At 38.1% G+C, this 23,443-nt stretch overlaps 1 protein-coding gene across 1 annotated transcript in view; it reads left to right on the top strand.

Annotated features, from left to right (window-relative positions):
* The first annotated feature begins 3,341 nt into the window (after positions 1 to 3,341).
* The window catches only part of HEATR3 (HEAT repeat containing 3), a 35,267-nt gene continuing 15,165 nt past the window's right edge, over positions 3,342 to 23,443 (top strand). The window contains exons 1-7 of the mRNA XM_043986309.1: positions 3,342 to 3,598; positions 3,834 to 4,006; positions 8,224 to 8,311; positions 9,150 to 9,262; positions 12,551 to 12,660; positions 15,319 to 15,459; positions 17,771 to 18,051. Of these exons, the coding sequence (XP_043842244.1) occupies positions 3,476 to 3,598; positions 3,834 to 4,006; positions 8,224 to 8,311; positions 9,150 to 9,262; positions 12,551 to 12,660; positions 15,319 to 15,459; positions 17,771 to 18,051 (1,029 nt within the window). The 5' untranslated portion in view covers positions 3,342 to 3,475. The remainder of the gene's footprint in view (positions 3,599 to 3,833; positions 4,007 to 8,223; positions 8,312 to 9,149; positions 9,263 to 12,550; positions 12,661 to 15,318; positions 15,460 to 17,770; positions 18,052 to 23,443) is intronic.

Here is a 23,443-nt window from a genome sequence, read left to right as displayed (position 1 = left end):
AATACCCTTTTTTCTCTTTCCAGCCCCAAGTCTCTTTGGGTAAAGAAACCGAAGGAAAAAAAAAACTCCTTGTAACAAATATGCATAATAAAGCAAAACAAATTCCCTCATTGGCCATGTTAAAAAAATAAATGTCTCATTCTGCACCCTGAATCCATCACCTATCTGCCATGAGGTGAATAACATCATTAGTCCTCTAGAATTACATATGATAAGTATGTCACATTTATTGTTTCTGTTATTAATGTTTAGAGGTGTTTAGAGATAGATTTTCCCCTAAAGATTGCTTTGGCTATAGAAAAGGTCCATAGATTCATCCCCAAAAGACTTGATATGTTGTCTCATTCTTGTTATTTTCTTGAATGAAATTGCCTATTGTTTCTATGACTTTTTTTATTACTAATTCTTTGGTACTAAATTATTTTAGTTTCTATTTAAGTTTAAATTCTTTCTTTGAAAGCCTTTTATTGATTTTTTTCTTTTGCATTTTATTCAGTAATGGATGTTTAGTATTTCTGCTTTGAGTTTATGTGGGTTTTATATCCCCAGCACATAGTTTTTTTAAAAATACAATGCACAGCAGAGAAATATGTATACTACTTTGTATTTCCATTCCATTATCTTCATACATTTTTATGTTTAACTTAAAATTCTATTGAGGTGCTTAATTTCTGTCCTATTTATCTTTTCTTGTTAGATTTCTCTCTAAGCACCAAGTCTGCAGCCTTTGTATTACCTGCTCTTTGTCACATACCCCTTCCTGCAAATTGTCAAGTTCTAGCTACCTTGGAAAGGAACTGAAACTCAAAGGCCCCATCTCTTGCTGAGGTGGACCTATCTGGATTATTTTAAAGTTACTTATAAAAGTGGTCCCTACCATGAAGTCATTGCTGATTTCCAGTCAATATGTTACTACCTTGATATACTTAAAATAAAATCCTTTCAATTCTCAAAAAAAAAGAGAGAGAGATTTGTCTTTAACTCATTTTAATTACATGTTGGATACTTCTTAAATAGACTTGCTAATGATAAATCTGTAGCTAGAATGTCTGTAATCAGGTTGTTTGAATGAATGGCTGATAAGATAAAATCCATTAGTTTGATGTTAGACTGAGTTTGATCACAAGACTGACTTCTGATAATATTGTGCCTGTGAAATTTAAAAATGCTACCTTTTTTTTGAAGCACAATAGAATTTCCCCTTTTCCACTTAATTCCAATGGCGGTACAAAAATAATGTTTCAAATGAGTGAGATGTTTCAAGTTATAGCAGAGCCCTCAAAGAATATCTGACTCAGTAATAATGTAATTTGCAATAATTTCTGCTTATCAGAATTTAACAATGTTCCTAGGTTATTTGTTCAAAATAACAAAGTTCTACTTGCCTAAGATACCAGCACCAAGAAAATCTTTGTTATTTATTTATTTTGCCAATTGCATATTGCAAAGCCAGTCCAAGCAGTCTTTGTTATTCTCTTTCCTGAGTAAAGTATCTTTCCTAGTTACATCAAGACTTTTTTGGCTTTCTAATATTGATCTAGCTCCTTAATTTTGCTTTCCATGAGTGATTTATACTGATAACGAAAAGATTGGTAAAGTTCTCTTTGTGGAAGTATGCCATTTCTTACTTTTTTTTTTTGGGTGAGGCAATTGGGGTTAAGTAACTTGCCCAGGGTCACATAGCATTTCTTACTTTTGACATCAGATTTTTATAAATGCTTTTTGCATACTTTCAGCATCTTTTTGCTTTTGGTAAGAATATTTAAATAGGAAATTAAAATATTACTGACCACTGAAGCCATCCTTAACTGATAGATTTCTTTCAGATTTTTTCCCCCATAGCTTCAGGACTAACCTTAAGTGAATAAGTGATTTAAATCACAACAGGTAGACAGAAAACAAGGCTATGCTTCTCAATCAAATTCATCCTCAGGTTGTATATTTCAAGTAGCTATCAAATCTAAATTTCATAGTTATGCCTTAAATTCTATTAACTAAGGCCATTAAAATCCCCCTTTAAAAGAGTAGTGTATTATATTTCAGTGCAAATTAATTTCAGATCTTATCCTGAGAGCAAATTTTAAAATTTTAATGGGATTGGTTCTGTCATTCCATTGATATAGGGAATTCCTTGGAAGGAAATATCTCTATCAATGCAGATCAAGGATATAGTGTTTTCTAGGAGAGCCAGGCTTCTGTGAACTGAATAAGATGTAAGGAGTATAAGAGGAATTGGTCTAATATGAGAGATAGTTTACAAATATAATATTTCAGGAATTGCAGAGGGTACAATGGAAGGATTCTATAGAGCAAGATAGGGATATGGGAAGGGGTTGAGGGAGCAGAGAGTGATAGGAGGGGAAGATAATTTTGTCTCAGGCAGCCTGTGGCTCTGAATTAGAGGTTGAGAGAGAAGGAGTTTTGCTGGCCACTTTCCAGAAAGCTAAGGTAAGTCCACTTAGTTTCCAAGAAGGGTGTTGATTTAATTTTTTGTTGGGTTGGAAAGGTTTTGGACCCTTGCTGGTCAGGGGGGGATAATCACTGTTCTCTTTAGCAACTGCTCATCAGCCTTAAGTCCTAGAGCTAATGTTTTATTGTCTACCCCTGCTGGGCACTACAAGAATCAGGTCTGTCCAGGAGAAAGAGAACAGAATTTGGAATGAGAAGGCTCCATGCCGAGTTCTGCCACATGCCACCTCTAAGCGAACTCCTTGTGCTGTCTCCTCACTTGTAAAATGAAGGGCTTGGGGGGCAGCTAGGTGGCGCAGTGGATAGAGCATCGGCCCTGGAGTCAGGAGTAGCTGAGTTCAAATGCGACCTCAGACACATAACACTTACTAGCTGTGTGACCCTGGGCAAGTCACTTAACCCCAATTGCCTCACTAAAAAAAAAACAAAAAACAAAACAAAACAAAAAAAACCATGAAGGGCTTGGATTAACTGTTCTCTTAAGACTCTTTCAGAATTAAATCGATGTTCCTGTAACTTCCCTGAAGTGGATCGTGCCACGGAAAAGGCACCGATTTAGAAAGCTGAGGACCCAAGTTCAAAGCCCAGCTCTGCCATGGAATGAACTGGACAAGTAACAACCTCTGGGAGCTTCAGATTTCCTGGGGTCTGTTACAGGCAGAGTTTGGCAAGGTAAATTCTAGTGCCCTTTCCAGCTCGACTATTCTGAAAATCTTAGATTTTTTTCCACCTAAAAAGCCCTACGGGTTTTACGGACCAGATTCCCCACTTTTTAATTGTTTCCGCCCACTCCTTCTGACTCTACTCTGCGCCTGCGCACCCTGCGCGCCCACAGCCCCACCCCCACCTGCGCTCACGCCACGCCTGCGCATTGCTTTCTCCATGTGTACTCTCTAGTTGGCTCCGGCGCGTCCTGCCGAGTTTCTGGAGGTCTGCGACTTTAGTCTCCGACCCCTACGGCTGCCCCATCCGTAGACTCCAGAGTCTCCCGGCAGGCGTCGCAGCCATGGGTAAGAGCAAGACCAAGCGCTTCAGACGGCCCCCGTTCTCTCCCGCGGGTGAATGTGAGGCAGCGGAGAACGAGGAGGCCAAACTGGACGACTCCCCGGCGGTGGAGCTCCTCGAGAAGGTGAAGCGGCCGAAATCGGACCCCACCTCTTTCCGGCCTTTTTCTTTCTCCTTCCTTCTCCCTCCACGCCGCGCGGCGCGCGTAGAGAGAGCAGAATTCAGCGCGCGCTCTTCCCCCCCCTTCCCCCCGCACCGGCGCGCCGCTGTCCTCCCATCCCCCCTCTCCAGGACGCCCTCCCCGCTGTCGCCCTCCCGGTCTTCTGGACTCCTGACACCCCCTCCCCTTCTTCCCGCAGCTGCAGCACCCGAGCGCCGAGGTCCGCGAGTGCGCCTGTGCGGGGCTAGCGCGGCTGGTGCAGCAGCAGCCCGCCATCTCGGCCCTGACCCGCAGGGATGCAGTCCGGCAGCTTGGGCCGCTACTGCTCGACCCCAGCCTGGCAGTGCGGGAGACGGCGGCCGGCGCGCTGCGGTGAGTGGAGCCTGCGGGGTCCTAAGGCCCCCGGGGAGGGATGGGAGTGTAGGGCTCCTCAGCGGGGGGCGGGGTGGGGTGTGGACCAGAGAAGGCGAGGATTGTAGGGATCCTGAGGGAGGCTGAGCCAGGTGAGTGTGGGGGATTTTAGGGATCCTCATTCTCTTGGATGGGGATGGGGGTGGGGGGAACCGAACTAGAAAAAGGTGGAGATTGTCGAGATCCTCGCCCCCTGCGGGGGAGGATGAGCCAGGTGATCCGGAGGATTGTAGGGATCCTCCAAGCGCCCTGGGGTGGGGCATGATCTCCCTGATTTCCTTGTAGAGGCCAGCTCAACTGCTTTAGCCAGCTGCTAGTACCTTCCCCACTAAGGCTACTTTGTATCGGATTTATACGTGCTTAGTATATACTTACTTTTGTACTTGATATCTAGGTATAAATTAGGAGGCAGCTAGATGGATAAAGTGGAGAACTTTGAGTTTAAATGTTACATGAGACACTAGCTGTGTGATCATGGGAAAGTCATTTAACCTCTCTGCCTCAGTTTTCTCATTTGCAAAATGGAGATAATGGCACCTGCCTCACAGGGTTATTGTGAGGACCAAATGATATAACATGTAAGTGCTTTTCGAGCTACATGAATGTTATCTATCTCATTAGACTGTAAGTTTCTTGTAGGTAAGACCTGTTTCCTCTCTTGTATGCCTAGAGCTTTGCACAGTGCCTGATGCTTATGATAGGCACTTAATAAATGCTGCCGATGTTGGCTACTGGTTTGAACAGATTGTTTTTACTGTCAAAATCTTGTCCTTCTTATGCCGAGAATCCAGAATGATGGAAGCAAAGGAACTGGCTTTGTAGCTGATTTTTTGTTCTGGCATGTGATTTCATACCTGCATGGAACTTGTGGTATAGAATTAACAGATTGTGGACAACTAGATGGTACAGTAGATAGAGGACTGGCCCTGGAGTCAGGAGGACCTGAGTTCAAATTTGGCCTCAGACACTTGGCACTTAGTAGCTGTTTGACCCTGGGCAATTCACTTAACGCCAGTTGCCTCAAATGTCCAGGGCCATTTCCAGTTGTCTTGCCATTGGATCCAGATGGCACTGGAGGAAGGAGTGAGCTTGGTGACTTTTCCCAGCCCTCCCTCACTTCAAGTCACTGCAAGTCATGACATCACCCAGATGTCGTGGTCCTCTTCCGGAATGAAGGGCAAAAAACAACAACAAAACAGATTGTTAGTTCATAAGGTCATATGAACTAGAAAGGGATTTCCGTGTCACCTAGTTCTGTCCCTTCATTTTATAGATGAGGAAACTGAGATACAATGAAGCTAAGTGACTTGCCCAGCATCACACAGGTAATAAACCACAGAGCTGGACTTTTGAGCTTAGAGTCTCTGTCTCAAAATCCAGTGGCCTTATCATTGTACATACCATTGCTGTCACATGTAACAGTCTTTTAAAGTTTCCTGTGGCATTGAGAGGCCGAGTGGTTTTCTCATAGCTAGTGAGAATGGGTGAGAGGATCGACTTAAACCCAGGTTTTTCAGACTCTAAGTATGGCCCTTTATCCACTACTCTATGATGACTTTCTATAAAATATAATAATAGGGTTGAAAGCAATCTGAGAACACCTAGGCCTTGAAATTTAACATCCCATACATACATCTTGGACAGGTGGTCATCTACCTACTTAAACTCTCCTCTCAAAATATAACTTTTTAAAAATTAAGTGTTATTTTTTCAATTAACTTTTTCCTCTACCTTCCCCCCATTGGAAAATGGGGGGGGAACCAAACTCATATAATATAAAATATGCATAGTCAAGCAAAATATTCCTGCATCAGTCATGTCCAAAAAATATGTCTCATTCTACATCCTGAGTCTCCATCACCTCTGTTAGGAGGTGGGTAGCATGCTTCATCATCAGTACTCTAAAATCATAACTATATTGATCAGAGTTCTTAAATCTTTCAAAGTTGTTTGTCTTTTTTTGTTATTGTCAAAGTTGGTTATTGTTATCATGTAAATTGTTATCCTGATTCTGCTAACTTCCTATGAATTATATGAGTAACCCATGTGGATCTTTCTATTTCTAAAATCATCCCCTTCATCATTTCTTCTAGAACAGTAGTGTTCCATTATTCATATAACATAATTTGTTTAGCTCTGCTTCAATTCATGGACAACCCCTTAGTTTCCAGTTCTTTGCTATCACAAAAATCTCTTATAAATATCTTTCTGTGTATGAGCCATTTTCCTTTTCTCTTTTTGGTCTATTGGCTTAGTAGTAGTATTGCTGGGCAAGAGGAATGCAGTTTAGTAATTTTTGGAGCAGTGTTCTAAATTGCTTTCCAGAATAGCTGGACTGGTTCACAGCTCTCCCAACAGTGCATTAGTGTGCTTATTTTTCCACAAGCCCCTTCACAACATTTGTCATTTTCCATTTATACCAACTTTGTTGGAATGTGAGGTGGAACTTCACAATTGCTTTCATTTTCATTTCTTTAACTATTGATAGTTCACAGCATTTTTTTATACCTTGCATTTCTTCCTTAGAAAATGGCCTATTCCAGCTCTATTTGTGGTGGCAAATAATTGGAAAAGGGAGGGGATGCCCATCAGTTGGGGAATGGCTAAACAAGTTGTGGTATATTAATGTAATGGAATACTAATTGTGCTAGAAGAAATGATGAGTGGGTGAATTTCAGAAGAACCTGGAAAGACTTATATGAACTAATGCAAAGTAAGCCATGACAAGTTAAAAAGACTCATGATAGAAAATGCTATTCACATCTAAAGAAAGAACTGATGAAGTCTGACTGCAGATCAAACCATACTATTTTCACTTTTTTGTGTGTGTTTTTTTTCCTCATTTGTTCTTGTTCTTTCACAACATGGCTGATATGGCAATATGTTTTACATGATTGAAAACATATAATGCACATCAAATTGCTTTCCATCTTAGAAAGGAGGGAGAAAATGTGGAACTCAATTTTATATTTAAAGAAGAATATTAAAATTGTCTTTACATGTAATTGGGGGAAAATACTACTAAAAAGAAGAAATCAGGGGCAGCTAGGTGGCGCAGTGGATAAAGCACAGGTCTTGGAGTCAGGAGGACCTGAGTTCAAATCCGGCCTCAGACACTTGATTGACACTTACTAGCTGTGTGACCCTGGGCAAGTCACTTAACCCCAATTGCCCCCCCCCACACACACACGAAGAAATCTGCCTAGTTATATCCTTTGGTCAGATGGGGAATGGATTTTATTCAGTTCCCTATATAATCTTGTTTTGTTTTGTTGGTTTTTTTTTTTTAGTGAGGCAATTGGGGTTAAGTGACTTGCCCAGGGTCACACAGCTAGTAAGTGTTAAGTGTCTGAGGCCGGATTTGAACTCAGGTACTCCTGATTCCAGAGCCGGTGCTCTATCTACTGCGCCACCTAGCTGCCCCAGTTCCCTATATAATCTTAAAAAGAAGACCCTTATGAGAGAAATGCTACAAAGACTTTTCCCCAGTTAATTGTAGTTTTAGCTACATTGGTTTAGTTTGTGCAAAATCTTTTAAATTTCATATGATCAAAATTATTCATTTTATCTTCTGTGATCCTATCTAACCCTTTTTTTGTCATGAACTTTTCCCTTATTCATACATATGAAAATTAATTTCTTTATTCTTCTAATTTGTTTAGAATATCACCCCTAAGTCATAGATCCATTTGGAGCTTATCTTGGTATAGTGTCTAAGATACTGCTCCACATCTACTTTTTGCTATACTACTCTCTTTCCTGGTGTTTAACTCAGTGCCTTCTCAAGCAGCACCTACACTTGTGAACAGTCTTAATTGTAAAGATCATATTCCTTATGTTGAGCTGAATTATTTGACCTAATAACATTCCCTCTTTCTCCTAATTCTGTTTTCCAGGACCAAAGTTATATAAGTTTTCCCTGCAGACAAGCCTCCCCATTTCCCCTTCAAATCTTTCTTTCTCCAAGCTAAACCTGCCTCTTTTCTTAAACTGGTCCTTTTTGGCACCATCTTACTCCATTTCTGTATTCTCTTTGGATTGTCTTTGTCTCACCTACAATGCGGCTTTGGAAATAGGTTAATAACCATTTAAAATAGGAATATTTCAGATGGAGGCTAACAATATTATGTAACACTTGATCCAAGAATGGAATGTGATAATTTTAACTCCTTGTTTAGAAATCTCAGTGCTTGTGGAGGTTTTGAAGTTTGTGATGACATGGTTACTAAGGACATCATGACGCCACTTGTAGCGCTGTTAAAAGAGGTATGTATTTTTTTTTTAATGTATGTTGGTGGTAATGAATGGCAGTCTAAAATTGTAAACTTTTTGAAAATATAAACTTAAGTAGTTTCATCTTTGTGAAGATGAAACGTTTATTCAGTATTTAAAACACTCTTGTTTCTCCTGTAGAGTGTCCTGTGGGACTTTTGGTACCTTGTCTAGTGAAGAACTAATATAAGTGAAAGAATATTTATTATCTTACTTCCTCTCCTTTAATACCATTTGTTAATATTCCCTAATTTTCTTGTTATGAAAAAGCTGTGATGATTGATCCAAACAAAATTGGAATTATTTGTACTTTAGAACTCTTAACTTCTACTGACTTGCCACTGAAAAGGTAAAATCTTTAGTTCCTTAAAAGGCTACTTATCATCCTGATAAGACTTTTGTGTAATTGTTATCTTTAGGAAAGTTTGATTCTCATAGTGACCTGGAGAAAATAACACTCCTTATCTTCATGACAGTTCTCTGAATTTATATGACTATTGATCTGACTGCATCTTGACAATTTAAGAAGACAAACTTTTGATAATACATGCTGCTTTGTCAGTAAAATTTACTTTTGCCATCTTTGCTATCTAGGTTAGTTTTCTTTGAAATTAAAAATGTTTTATAGCCAGATTTTACTGTGATTTTTAGATATTTCATTTTCATTTCTTTATCCTAGAAAGGGAAATAGATTTGTGGTGAAACTGACAGAAAATAATTTGCATGTTAACCACCCTTATCACTATTTTTGATCCCTTTCTGTTTTACACTAGCTTTTTTGCTTGTTCATATTTTTATGAAACAAGGGATTAATTGTAACATTTGGTTACAGTGTAGTGCTGGATTAGATTCCAATGAAGTCTCTTTGAAGAAAAACAAAGAGCCGAATAAAAATTATATTGAAGACATAGCTAATGAGGCTGTGAACGTGCTATGGAATATATGGTAAGAGTATTCTTCCCATTTACAGTAGATCCCTCCTATAATTACCTAGTTTACCATTTTTTGTTCTTTTGAGAAACTCTCCCCCTCATGGAATTTACAGTGGTCCTGTGGGTGGTTGACCCCCAATCTCTGTTCATATCAGCTACTTCTTTCATTTCCAGTTCCCTTCCTCGCCTCCCCTGGAGTTGGTTACTGCTGTGGCCAGAAGAGTATACCACTGCAATGAAACTTGATCCTCACTTTGCTTTTTTACCCCAGCCCCCAAACTCATTACCTCATAGTGCACTACTCATTACATTTTTTGAATAGCTATGATTTCTAGGAATTTTTCTCTTCTATTAACCATGAAGTGTTCTAGTTGGTCCTAGTTCTCTCCTAAGGGCCAAGTAAACTATTATATAGAATCCCTTTTACACATGACACCCCTTCAGACATTTGAAGACAACAGCACTATCCCTGCCCCACGTCTTTTGCAGATTAATATTCCCTATATGACATCTCAAGCATAGTAAAGCATAGATGCATCAGTTAGGCAGCTAGAGGAAGGAAAGAAACACAAATTACTCCTGGTGCATTATTCTGGCAGCAGAAGTTTGGCAGTTTGACATAAGAAAGAAGCTGATTGGTAGGAGGAAGAAGAGACTAAGTTAGATTCACAGAGTTGCTACTCCACTATCCACCATTCCCAGTAACCAGAAAACCATGTATTTGATTTTCCATTCCATTTCCCTGGCAGTGTAGACAGTAGAAATGATAATGGACGCACCATTGGGAATATGCAATAAGTATCGGTTTTTTCCTTACCTCATTTTCCCTTGCCTGTATTTTACTGCTCTACCTTTTTTCATTCTTACCTTCTAACCCTGAAGAGTAACAGTTTTTTTCTGTTGTAAAGAATAAAAGTTTCTAGAAAGCTGCCCATAAATCAAAAGCCTTTATTAACAAACCACATTTCCCCATTGATTCATTATTAAAGTGTTAAATGTATTTATGCCCCAGGCTTGGAGGGGGGCGGAAATTGAATGTAGGCATTCCACTGCTTGGTCCAGATGACCTTACTTACTCCCTTCATATCAAGAAAGGATTTTAGATTTAACAAACTGATAAAAATGAATACATCTGGGAGCAGCTAGGTGGTTCAGTGGATAGAGCACCGGCCCTGGATTCAGGAGGACCTGAGTTCAAATCCAGCCTCAGACCCTTGACACTTACTAGCTGTGTGACCCTGGGCAAGTCACTTAACCCCAAATGCCTCACACACACAAAAAATGAATACATCTGGATTGTGAGCAGTTAGTTAATGCTACTCTGTGCTATTATGTTTATATCCCTCTCAGCATCTAGCAGCTAATTATGACATGGAAGTGGTCCCCAGCTCTCAAAGTTTATGCCAATAAAGAGCAAGCTGGCAGGCTCTATGATGCTGTAATGGATGTCATGCTGCAAGGACCAACCTAGCTAAGAGTATACAGAGTAGCAGCCTATCACCAGAAAGTTAGTTGACTAGATGATGCTTTTTTTTTTTGTTAGTTTATGATAACCAGGTGCTGGATTATGAAGAAGTTACAATTTATATCTATACACAGAGTATACTGATGAACTTAGTGGATCTTTTGAAATATGAAGTAAGATTCATTTGAAAGTATCTTATGCTCACTTTTGCCATTTTCTGTCAATTTTACCTCCATTTTATCTCTCATCTGTCCACTACCCCATCCACCATCCTTCAGTTCCTCCTCACCTTTCACCTAGACCATTATAATAGCTTAATTTATTTCCCTGCCTTTTAGTATTTGCCTTTTCCAGTCTGTCCTCCACTTCCGTCAAAATGATGTTCCTGAACCATAAGTTGAACTTATCACTCCTCTGTTCAGACACAATCAGTGGCTTCTGAAATAAAATATAAAACTTCCCAACCTGGCATTTCAGGCCCTGTCTTTTCAGATTATTCCATCTACTCCCCTTCACTTAACATTCTAGCCACACTCTCCTGTGAAATGTTCCTCTTAACATATCATCTCCTGCCTCAGTGCAGTCAACCCAAGGATTTCTCTCTCATGAGTAGAACACACTTTTTCCTCAATCTGCCTCAAAATCTCCCTTTTTTTTCCCCCTCGGGGCAGTGAGGGTTAAGTGACTTGCTCTCAGGGTCACATAGCTAGTAAGTGTCAAGTTTGTCTGAGGTCAGATTTGAACTCAGGTCCTCCTGAGTTAGTATATTTGTTTTTCCTCTTAACTTTATATATACTTATTTGTGCATATGTAACTCTGTGTAGTATATGTCAATTTGAAAGCATAAATTGTCTTTGAACCTATACATGATAAACATTTTTATAAAATTGAAAATGTTTTTTTTAAACAAAGTATTTTTCATTTATTTATTTATTTTGGTGAGGCAATCGGGGTTAAGTGACTTGCCCAGGGTCACACAGCTAGTAGTAAGTGTCAAGCGTCTGAGGTTGGATTTGAACTCAGGTACTCCTGATTCCAGGGCCGGTGCTCTATCTACTGCGCCACCTAGCTGCTCCTAAAATTGAAATTTTAAAAATACTTCAGTAGATCTGCAGTTTCATCAGCAGAAATTGTAATCCTTCCGCACCTTACTGGATGTTTTCATGAGTTTCTTTGGACAAAATTTGTCAGCCTCCTGATGAGAAGCCAGGAGGCTTTGAACTTGGCTGATCCATAGATGCCAAAGTCTATACTACCAGAATACTATGAACCAAAGGCCACTTCCTTGTCACAATAAGATATACTATAGGAATTCAGTGGAAGCCTTAAAGGAACAGAAGAATTCCCAACTGTAGCATTTTTGTTGAAGAATATGTTGGTTTTCTTTGTGTTTGCACATATGTAAAAAGATAATAAAACATTTCTGTGATGTAGACATCAACACAATATGAAGGTAATGGATGGATATTTGGACAGAGTAGCTATGTTTTATTAATGAAAATTTTACCTTTTTTTGTTAAGGATATTAACTTTGAAAACATTGTTTTTAAAGTCTGTTTCAGATCATAAATTCTGCCTTTGTTGTAAACTGTAATTGAGCTTGTGTACATTATTCAAAGTTATTCCTATTTACCTTTCTCACCTTTTAATTTTCTGTGATAAGTTCAGGTGGTCATTTTAGCATTTTAAACTTTTTACCTAATGTTCAGTTTACTTGAAGTTGGCATGGTTTTATTCACTGAAATTTGTTAGTTCATGGGATTATATATGTTTGGGGTTTTTTTTTTTCATGTTAAAATGTGAATAGTAAAACTTTTTTTCCCCCCTTCAATTTAGTGAATGCAGTAGTAGAGCAGTATCTATATTCAACAAAGAAGGGTGCTTGGAGATTGTATTAAAGTATTTAAGTAGGTTTTCCACCAATGTTGACCTGGCTATTTCAGTAGGTAAGTGAAGAAAAAGTGATGGTTTATTAAGTATTTACAGTATAGTCTGGGTGAAAAAAAGTTTTCATATAGATACATGTTTATTATATTCTTTAATGTATAAAAGTGATGGTTTTTAGTTTGTTCTTATTATTGTATTTACTTATATAAACCACCACCACTTTCACTTAAGTAGGAGTTATAGAATCATTCGAGTCCTTGTTTTCTACCATCCTCAGCTACACACTAATCTCTGATATTTATCTCTTTTACAAAATTATGACTATGCAGAGTAACACAGTGGTCACTGAGAAAGCTAACTGAATTCTTTTTTTCCTCTTCCAACCTAGAAGAGATAAGAGAAAAGAAAGATATGGGGGGTGAGAAGAGTCAGAAATATTCTTTTTGGTAATAGAATGAGTATGTGCTAATCAGTTTTTCCCTTCTCTTCTTTACCTAAAGAGTGGTAAGCATTTAACTACTCTTTAATTCAGCTTTTTGTTTCCCCTGACAAATACAAGGTATGTTCCACTTAGACCCAATTGGCAACAGTGAATTCTCTTTTATGGGGGGAAAAGAAGTGTGTGGAACAAAATCATACTGGGAAAAGTTATGAATTTTCCTCTCAAAATGAAGATGATGTAGGAGAGGTATAAAAGGGAGAAATAATATATTGGTGAAGGTGTTTTTAATTTAAAATTTTAAAAAATAAATTTTCATTGATATCTTCTGTTTTTATATCACCACATATCTTTCTTCACTCTCCAGAAAGTCATTTGAAGATTTTTTTTTAATAAGGGAAGGTTATAATAGCAGTTGTTAGGCTAACTAATTTTTAAAAATTAGTTTAAGGAACTTTTTTGGGGGGGGAGTGAGGCAATTGGGGTTAAGTGACTTGCCCAGGGTCACACAACTAGTAAGTGTCAAGTGTCTGACACCGAATTTGAACTCAGGTACTCCTGAATCCAGGGCCAGTGCTTTACCACTGCGTCATCTAGCCGCCCCCAGTTTAAGGAACTTTTAATAAAAGTGGTCAGTTTTATAAAATAAAATCTCCAAGTCTCTCACATTTTTTTGTTTTGTCATTTGCTGGCAGAGTGAACAGTTACAACATCTCTTCACTTCTTTTTTTTCCTACTGAAATCCTTTGAGGCAATTCCAAGTGCTTCAGTGTGGTATTTGATAAGTGCTGGACTTGGAATTAGGAAGACCTGAATTTGAGTCCTAACCTCTGACTCTTAGTTCACTGTCTGATCAAGGGCCAGTCACTTAATCTCTTCATTCCTGTTTTCTTATCTGTAAAATGGGGATAATAATACTTCTGGTGTACCTGCCTACTAGTGTTCTCGTGAGATTCAAATGATATAATGAGAGACTTTAATGTGCTACATAAGTCACCTATTTTTAATTTCATTTTGCTGTTAGGTGGATTGTATGTTCACATAGTCTTGTAGTTTTTGTTTTGAAAAAACAAGGCTAATATAAAACCAGTTAAGAGATCCTACTGAGCCATATCTGTTTTAATATAATGTTCCTTACATTATCTTTTTAGAATGTGGTATGATGCCCCTGGCCTGGAGCTTGCATTTCTTAGCCCTTTCCCTAGGTGTATTTAACTAAACTCTGAAGGGAAAAAAAAGTTTATAAATCTCAGAACTTATCTTGGGAAGCAGAGTAGAATTGAGCCAGTTTATATAAAGAACTGTGTTTTCTTATTGATCTGTGGGGTAGATCTTTTAAAATATATATATATATTTTTTAATTGGGTACGTTTAAGTTGATATTTGCACTATAGGAGATTTTCAAGAAAGAAATGTAAGGTAAAATTTTGTGCTTTTGGATTCTGATCTGTTGAATAGAAATGGCCTTAAGCTCTCAAAGACTCCATTATAGAAATATACTACCTCTTTAGTGAATGAGTATTATCCAAGTGACAGGGTGTGGCCTGGTTCTTTTCTTTAGGGACAGGCTGGAGTTAAAGCACTAAATGAGTTATGATATTATAATTTCACTATATTAAAATCTCAGGCATTAGTAAATGTGATCATATTTTTACATATAACTATATGTTACTCATAGGGCTATTTTTAGTGAATTGGTTCATTCTGACTTTAATAAAGTTATACCCAAATTCAGAAACCTTTTGAAACCTAGTACATGCTATCTTATGCAATCTTTTTTTGTGTGTGTGTGTGTGTGAGGCAATGAGGGTTAAGTGACTTGCCCAGGGTCACACAGCTACTAAGTGTCAAGTGTCTGAGGCTGGATTTGAACTCAGGTCCTCCTGAATCCAGGGCCAGTGCTTCTTTATCCACTGCACCACCTAGCTGCCTCAGTACATGTTATCTTAAAAGAATATGTTAATATTGCTATTTTGTAGCTAGAGTTGTACCAGAAAAACAAATATTTAAGCTAAACATGTGATTAGAGAAAATTAAAGGTGTTGAATTTTTTTTGTTTGTTTTTTAGTTAGAATAAGGTGGTAGTTTATTTTGGAGCAAGGGAAGGGAAGGGTGGGGGGAGGGAAACCATGAAAGAAATCCTTGGACTTTCATGGGGAGATTGGCATAAAGCACATGGCTCAGAGGTACCAAATCTCCTGATTTTTTTAAAGTTGCCAGTTATTACATATTTAAGCAGATTTCATTTGTTTCATTTGTTTTCTTTTTGTCTCCACAGCATTTTGTTTACAAGCAGTGACAGAGGATAACCCAGAGCTCTTAAAATCTTTTAATGCTCCAGCTCTGCAGGTGCTGGAATCAGCAATGTTATCACCCATCTCTTCTATGGAATACACTCTTCTGAAAACATTAGTGGCAGGTATAATTTTAGTATAAGGGAAGGGTATATGATTTTTTTGGGAGGGTTTTTTTTAGAGGCAGATGAAGTTAAGTGACTTGTCCAGGGTCATACAGCTAGTGTCTGACTTCAGTGCTGGTGCTCTATCCATTGTGGCATCTAGCAGATAGAACTTTTCGCTAGTTCATAGTTTTGTGAAATAATTAAAATGTTGTAGTGTAAAGCAAAGGTTTGATTGACTTGCTGAATTTCTGAAAATCTTGATCTTCCTCCAGAGGACTTGTTTATATATTCTCCAAGGAGAAGCCTGTTCATTTAAGATTTGTCATAGGTTGAATGAACTCTAATTATTTGCTTAAAGAAATTATTTTTATGGATTTTCTCTTCTTAATTATCAACTAATAAAAGTAGAATTTGATTTTTACAAATTGAAGCTATATGACCAATAGTTTCATTGCAAGCCCTTCTCTTTTCTCCCCCATGTACCCCACTGTGTCGGTGTATAGAGAAATGAAAGAGGCTTAACTTTTTGGGGGGGTGGTCAAGCAGTGAGGGTTAAGTGACTTGCCCAGAGTCACACAACTAGTGTCAAGTGTCTGAAGCCAGATTTGAACTCGGGTCCTTCTGAGTTCACCTGTGCCACCTAGCTGCCTTGTGGTTTAACTTTTTAAAAGTTTTTTTTGGTGTTGATATATTTTCTCTTTGTATCACTTTAATTCCTGAATATATCCCTCCTTTGTCTCCTAGGTCTTATCTTTTCTTAGTATCATGCATTTTATAGTTCTACATAGATTCCATCTTGCATTTAGATGAGCCAAATGTTTATTTTGAAAGGTGCATTCATGTTTTGTTTTTGTCTGTTTTCTTTCATAACCTGACTAATGTGGACATGTTTTGCATGACTGCTCACATATAGCTTATATTGAATTGCTTGAGTTCTTGTGGAGAGGATGGGGAGGGAAGGAGAAAGAATTTGGAATGCAAAGTTTTAAAAAATTGGTGTCCAGGCAGCTAGGTGGCACAGTACATAGAGCACCGGCCCTGGGTTCAGGAGGATCTGAGTTCAAATTCGGTGTCAGACACTTGACACTTATTAGCTGTGTGACCCTGGGCAAGTCACTTAACCCCAATTGCCTCAACAACAACAAAAAATTGGTGTCAAAATTTGTGTTTTACACATAATTTGGGAAAATAGAATTCTAAATAGTGTGTTCATTTTCATAGTTGCCATTTTTTACTTTTGCTCTACCCTGCCTCTTTGTTTAACTTCCTTTGTTTATCAAAATGTGCAAAGTAATGGAAGGGTGCTTTCAGAATAACTATATACTAGATGAGAGATCTTGGAATTTTAGTACATTCCATTCCATTCTTGGAATAGAAGATGTTGCTGAATAGAACAGCTCATATTAAGATAGAAAAGAAAGCCAAGTAGTTTGTCTAGTTTAAAAAGAAATTGGATTAGTGTTTTCTGGGTAAGCTTATCTAATAAATGTAAGCACATCAAGCAAAAGTATTTTGTTTTATGAGAGAAACAAAGCCTTGTGATAAAGGAAGCTGCCACTGACTGGAAGTTGTAAGCTTGACCAGGGTAATGAGACTGCTGAAATTACACCTGACCTTAAAGTACCCAAAGTCTTGTGGAAATAACAGTGATTACAGATCTTGATCGACAAGCATTTATTAAGTGCCTGTTATGTGCTAGGTATTATGCTAAGCACCAGTGATACAAAGACAAAAATTAAGTGGCCCCTCCCCTTAAGTAGTTTATATTCTGTCAGGATGGACAACATATAAACATCTAAACTTATGTAAAATAAATAGAAAGTAGTTTGGGAGGAACCAAGAACAGCCTCACATAGGTCATGTGGCACTTGAGCTACACTCTGGATTCTAAAAGATAGGTGAAGAGAGGAATTCATTCTAGGCATGGGTTACTGCCTGTACAAAGACAGAAAATGGAATGTTGCGTATGAGAAATAGCAAGAAAGCTAGTTTTGCTACACCGAGTGTATAAATGGGGGTAATGTACACTAAAGTTGGAAAGCCAGATTATGGAGGGCTTTAGATGCGAAACAGAGGGGTTTTGTTTAATCTTAGAAGTAATCTGGGGGGTGGCACAGTGGATAAAGCACTGGCCCTGGATTCAGGAGGACCTGAGTTCAAATCTGGCCTCAGACACTTGACACTTATTAGCTGTGTGACCTTGGACAAGTCACTTAACCCTCATTGCCCCACCAAAAAAAAAAGTAATTTGAGGCCAGTGGAGTTTATTGAGCAGGGGAGTGACATTTGATGATTCGTTGTTCTCATGCTCATGTTTTTTTCTTCTTAGGGACAGTATGGAATTTAAAGGATATTCTTCCATCCAAGAGTCAAGCAGATACCATAAATGCACTCCTGAAGATTTTCTCTGATGTTTTAGAAGTGGATGTTGGTGAAGTGGTTATTCAGATGAAGGAAGCTGAAACTCAAAGATTAAATGCTGCTTCAGAGACTGAGACTGAGGAAACAGAGCAAATGAATGGTGATACTTTGAATGAAGATGATGAAATGGAAGAAATTTCCCACAAAAGAAAAGTCAGAAGAAAATCTTTCATTTCAGATTTACTTCCAGTAAGTTAAATGGGCAGCAGCTAAAACAAATTAATTGACCCCTTTCCTTTGACTATTTCACATTCCTTTATAGATTTTCTAATGAAATTAAAAGTGAAGATTAATCCCTTATATCTCCTGTTTTCACAAAATAGCTATGTTCTTGTTTTCTCTCTCCCTTCCTCCCCCTCAAAAAAAAAGTCTCATGAGGTATGGCTTGGGAAACGTTTGGTTAGACAATATTGTGATCATTACCAGGTCCAAGTCATGCTTGATATGTACTTGAATTGCTTTCCTAACATTGATAGAGTTCTGCAATACTTTTTTTCTAGATAGTTTATGCTAGATCCCTCAGTGGATAGAGCCCTGGGCCTGATGTAAAAAAGACCTAAATTAAAATCAGGCCACAGATGCTTACTTAGCTTGTATTTGTCTCAGTTTCCTCATCTGTAAAATGGGTGTCCTAATAGTACTGTCTTCTCAGGGTTGTTCTGAATACCCAATGAGGTAATAATTGTAAAGTGCTTAATATAGTATCTGACACATAGTAAGTGCTATAGAAATGTTGGCTTATAACAATAACATGCATTTTCTTTTTCTTTTTTTTGTGAGGCAATTGGGGTTAAGTGACTTGCCCAGAGTCACACAGCTACTAAGTGTCAAGTGTCTGAGGCTGGATTTGAACTCAGGTCCTCCTGAATCCAGGGCAAGTGCTCTATCCACTGAGCCACCTAGCTGCCCCTTGCATTTTCTAATTACATTGAATGGTGTTTCATTTTCTGTTATTTCCTTCTGGATTTTATTATTGTTACATAGAAGTGTTGGGGTGGTATGGTTTAAGGGGGGTTGTATTGTACTACTTTAGCTATTGTCTTAAGAATACTATTATATGAAACAATGAATATCAAGAATTCAGAGAAGCATAAAAAGCCTTAAATAAATTGTTTGCTAGCATTTTTTTTTTTTTTTAGTGAGGCAATTGCGTGTGACTTGCCCAGGGTCACACAGCTGGTAAGTGTTAAGTGTCTGAGGCCGAATTTGAACTCAGGTACTCCTGACTCCAGGACCGATGCTCTATCCACTGTTCCGCCTAGCTGCCCCTTTTTTTAAATTTTTTTTTTTTAGTGGTTTGCTAGCGTTTTAAAAGTAAAGCATGATGCTACCAGCAAATTAGAATACTTTTTTTACACACCTTTTCAATTTCTAGAATCTCCCCATTACCATCATAAACTATTTTTCAGTCTTCCCTCAGATGATAGGAATTAATGGCCAGTTATTCTTTTGTGTCTCCCAGAACTTAGCAACTCTTCTTTTATATCATTATTTACAATGTCTTCTAGCATTCATTTCCTTATTATTACAGTTTGCCAGTGAATACCATCCTCTAATCACCTTTCCAACGTAGCTCACAAAGTATTTGTTCCTTTCTGTTTAAGAAATGAGAGTGATGGTGGTTGAAGTTTGCTTGTTGCTATGATAGCAGATTATAATTGCTGTTGCTGTCTAAATTGTTTTCCTGGTTCTGCTTACTTCACTTTGGATCACTTCATATAAGTCTTACCAGGTTTTTCTAAAACCATTTCCCTTTTTTACAGAACGATAGTATTCCATCACATTCATATACCATAATCTGTAACCATTCCCAATTGATTTGTAGTTCTCTTATTACTTGTGATTTGGAGCCATCTTTCATATGGTTCCTAATATGTCATTCCTTTGAGAGCTGCTTTCATTCTTGGTGTTGCATATCCATGTTCCCTATATATGTTGTATATGAGAGATATTTGATACAAATATTGGAAATGGCAGTTTTCCTTTTTTAGCCTATTTGCATTAGATTATTTTTGTGTAAAAGATTTTTTTTTTTTAAATAACGCAATTGGGGTTAAGTGACTTGCCCAGGGTCACACAGCTAGTAAGTGTTAAGTGTCTGAGGCCAGTTTTGAACTCAGGTACTCCTGAATCCAGGGCCGGTGCTCTATCCACTGCGCCATCTAGCTGCCCTTTGTGTAAAAGATTTTTAATTTTATGTCATCAAACTAATCTTATTTTCTTTTGTGATCTTTTTTTTAAACAAAAGTATTCGTCTTTATAAAATGAAAAAATAGGATAACTTCTTCAAACTGTATTTTTAACCGTGAACCATCTCCTTTGCTATTTTCTATCTCTCCACCATCTTTCTTTGTTTTATTGACACCTCTTTTACACCATAGTCTATTCTGATATAACCTGCACTTATAAAAAGGAAAAGCAGGGGCAGCTAGGTGGCGCAGTGGATAGAGCACTGGCCCTGTATTCAGGAGTACCTGAGTTCAAATGTGGCCTCAGACACTTAACACTTACTAGCTGTGTGACCCTGGGCAAGTCACTTAACCCCAATTGCCTCACCAAAAAAAAGGAAAAGCAGTTGAGAAAAATTAAGTTCCCTGATCTGATGGTATATGCAACATTCTACATCTCTCTTCCTCCCACCAGTCTACCAAGAGTAGGGGAATTTGTTTAATCAGCTGTTTTCCAGAGCCAAGATTAGTCAATGCATCTGATCAAAAAATCTCCTACCTTTTAGTGTTTTGTTTACATTATTATAAATATGGAATACATTATTCTCATTCTGCTTATTTTATTCTTCATTAATTCATATAAAATTTGTCATATAGAATTCACAGAATTTCTGTGAATTCATCATGTTCAGCTTGTTAGTAATCCATTAACTTCATATGCCACAATTTGTTGAACACTTTTTCAATCAAAGGGCAACCACTTCATTTCTAATTTTTGCTACCATAAAGGTAGTGACTTGGAGTAGAAACTGGAATGATGGAAGCCACATATTTGGGAGCTTGCCAAGTTGAACCTATTAACAGAATTGTTATCAAATATTATTCTGTTGGTATCCCTGAACCTTGGGGTTATAGGGGAGGAATAGACTGCTCAAGACAAGAGGTTGGCTCCATCTTGAATGTAAATAGCCTGTGTACACTGCTCTGTGAAGCTCAAATGAGATTTTTTAGTGTGTGTGTGTGTGTGTGTGTGTGTGTGTGTGTGTGTGAGTGATCATTTCTGGTTAACATGCCACCAAAGTAATCTTATACCACCTTGAAACTATTTGTTGTGTGTCGATCTCTGAGGTGTTATATATTTCAACCTAAAAATCTCATATGCTTCAAGTTTTATTAAACAGATTAATGCCTAAATTAAAAAAAATCCATTCTATAATTTAAATTCTTAAGATGTCATTTATTTTAAATTAGGGACTCTAGTATAATCCTTTGTTTTGTGTTCCTAAATACATCCCCTGTACTTTAAGAAAAGATCAGTTTATCTTGAGCAAATCTTGCTTTCAGGTTTTTTAAAACACATTAGATGATTAAAATTCTTTGTTGATATACCATCTTATGTTTTACTTAGTAATTTATATAGCAGTCTTTTTTTTTTTTTTTTGGCAGATCAGTGGGGGTTAAGTGACTTGCCCAGGGTCACACAGCCAGTAAGTGTCAAGTTTCTGAGGCCAGACCCGAACTCAGGTCCTCTTGACTCCAGGGCCAGCGCTCTATTCACTGCACCACCTAGCTGCCCCTATAGCAGTCTTTTTTAACCAAAACAGCTACTCTAACCTAAGAAAGATATAACCCTCTGTGTATATATGGTGAAATGCAACTTAAATTGTTGCTTTTTGTTCATTTGAAAAATAATGCTCTGAATCATGAAGTAGGAACCAAGAAAGTCCTGAACAGGAGAGAAACATAAGGAAACTGAACTAATCAGTCTGGCATATTTTCTAAATCTGTTTGGAGGAGTTGGGGGTGGGGGAAAGTAGGAAAACTCACTGTATTTCCTACTGCTCTGGCATTTTGACTCCACCTTGGTCTGTAACTTTTTTTCTGGTGAGGCAATTGGGGTTGCCCAGGGTCACACAGCTATGTCTGTAACTTTTTGAACAGTATTGATGGCAAAATGTAGCAACTCTGTTCTATGAAAATGTTTGACACATCAATTATTCTGTCTTGAATGGTAACCAAAAAATCTTTATGAGTTTACTCTTTTTTTTTTTTAGTGAGGCATTTGGGGTTAAGTGACTTGCCCAAGGTCACACAGCTAGTAAGTGTTAAGTGTCTGAGGCCGGATTTGAACTCTGGTCCTCCTGAATCCAGGGCCGGTGCTCTATCTACTGCGCCACCTAGCTGCCCCTATGAGTTTACTTTTTTTTTTTTTTTAGTGAGGCAATTGGGGTTAAGTGACTTGCCCAGGGTCACACAGCTAGTTAAGTATTAAGTGTCTGAGGCCGGATTTGAACTCAGGTACTCCTGACTCTATCCACTGCGCCATCTAGCTGCCCCTATGAGTTTACTCTTAATCACTTTTGCAGAATAGCTGCAATTTTTTCACAATGTTGTATAGTGTAAAAAAAAAATCAGCTTTAGAATGTGTGGGGGTTTTTTTTTAACCTACATTTGCATTCTAGTTTGAATGAAAATATTTAAAGTAAAGTATGCCAGACTGAATCCTGATCAGGAAATTCAAGGAAAAAAACAGTGCGTGTCCAGCCCAGGTTGGCACGGAGGAGGGAAGACAGGAGATATGCCGATACTAAGGACAGAGTATATCTAGTAGTATGTGGCACAGACCATTCCAGAGCAGGAAGAAGCTGTTTGTGTCCTGGTGGTTTTAAAAGAAAAATGGAGGAGAAGTACCCCAGTAGAGAGAAGGAGAGGAAGGTTAGGGAAATTTTTCTCACATAGTCAGGGTACCCAAGTAGAAGTCTATACAAATAAGGAGGGGAGAGACTAACACTTGAACCTCACTTTCATCTGAATTACGGGAGGAAAGAATACAGTTGGCTACAGAAATACATTTCTTTCAACAGAGAAATAGAAGAAAGAAGAAAAGGGATTTAGAATTAAGGTACGTTATAGGAAGAATTAGTCCTACACAAGACAAATCCAAAGGCTGTACAAAAATATTTGTAGCTGTTTTTGAGGTGGCAAAGAATTAGAAACTGAAGGGGTGCTCATCGACTGGGAGAATGGTCGAACAAGTTATGGCATGTGAATTTGATGGAATAGTATTGTACTGTAAAAAATAAAGAAGGTTTCAGAGAAACCTGGGAAAACGTAAATGAACTGATACAAAGTGAAGTGAACAGAACCAGAATAGTTTATTGTTTTGTTTTTGTTTTTTAGTGAGGCAATTGGGGTTAAGTGACTTGCCCAGGGTCACACAGCTAGTAAGTGTTAAGTGTCTGAGGCCGGATTTGAACTCAGGTCCTCCTGACTGCAGGGCCGGTGCTCTATCCACTGTGCCACCTAGCTGCCCCACCAGAATAGTTTATACACTGACAGCATTAGTATAAAGACAAACAACTTTGAAAGACTTAGATACTCTGATCATCATATTAGCCTACCATGATTCCAGA

This window comes from Dromiciops gliroides, chromosome 2 (assembly GCF_019393635.1).
Source record: "Dromiciops gliroides isolate mDroGli1 chromosome 2, mDroGli1.pri, whole genome shotgun sequence".
NCBI lineage: Eukaryota > Metazoa > Chordata > Mammalia > Microbiotheria > Microbiotheriidae > Dromiciops > Dromiciops gliroides.
This window is presented reverse-complemented; position numbering and strand designations above follow the sequence as displayed.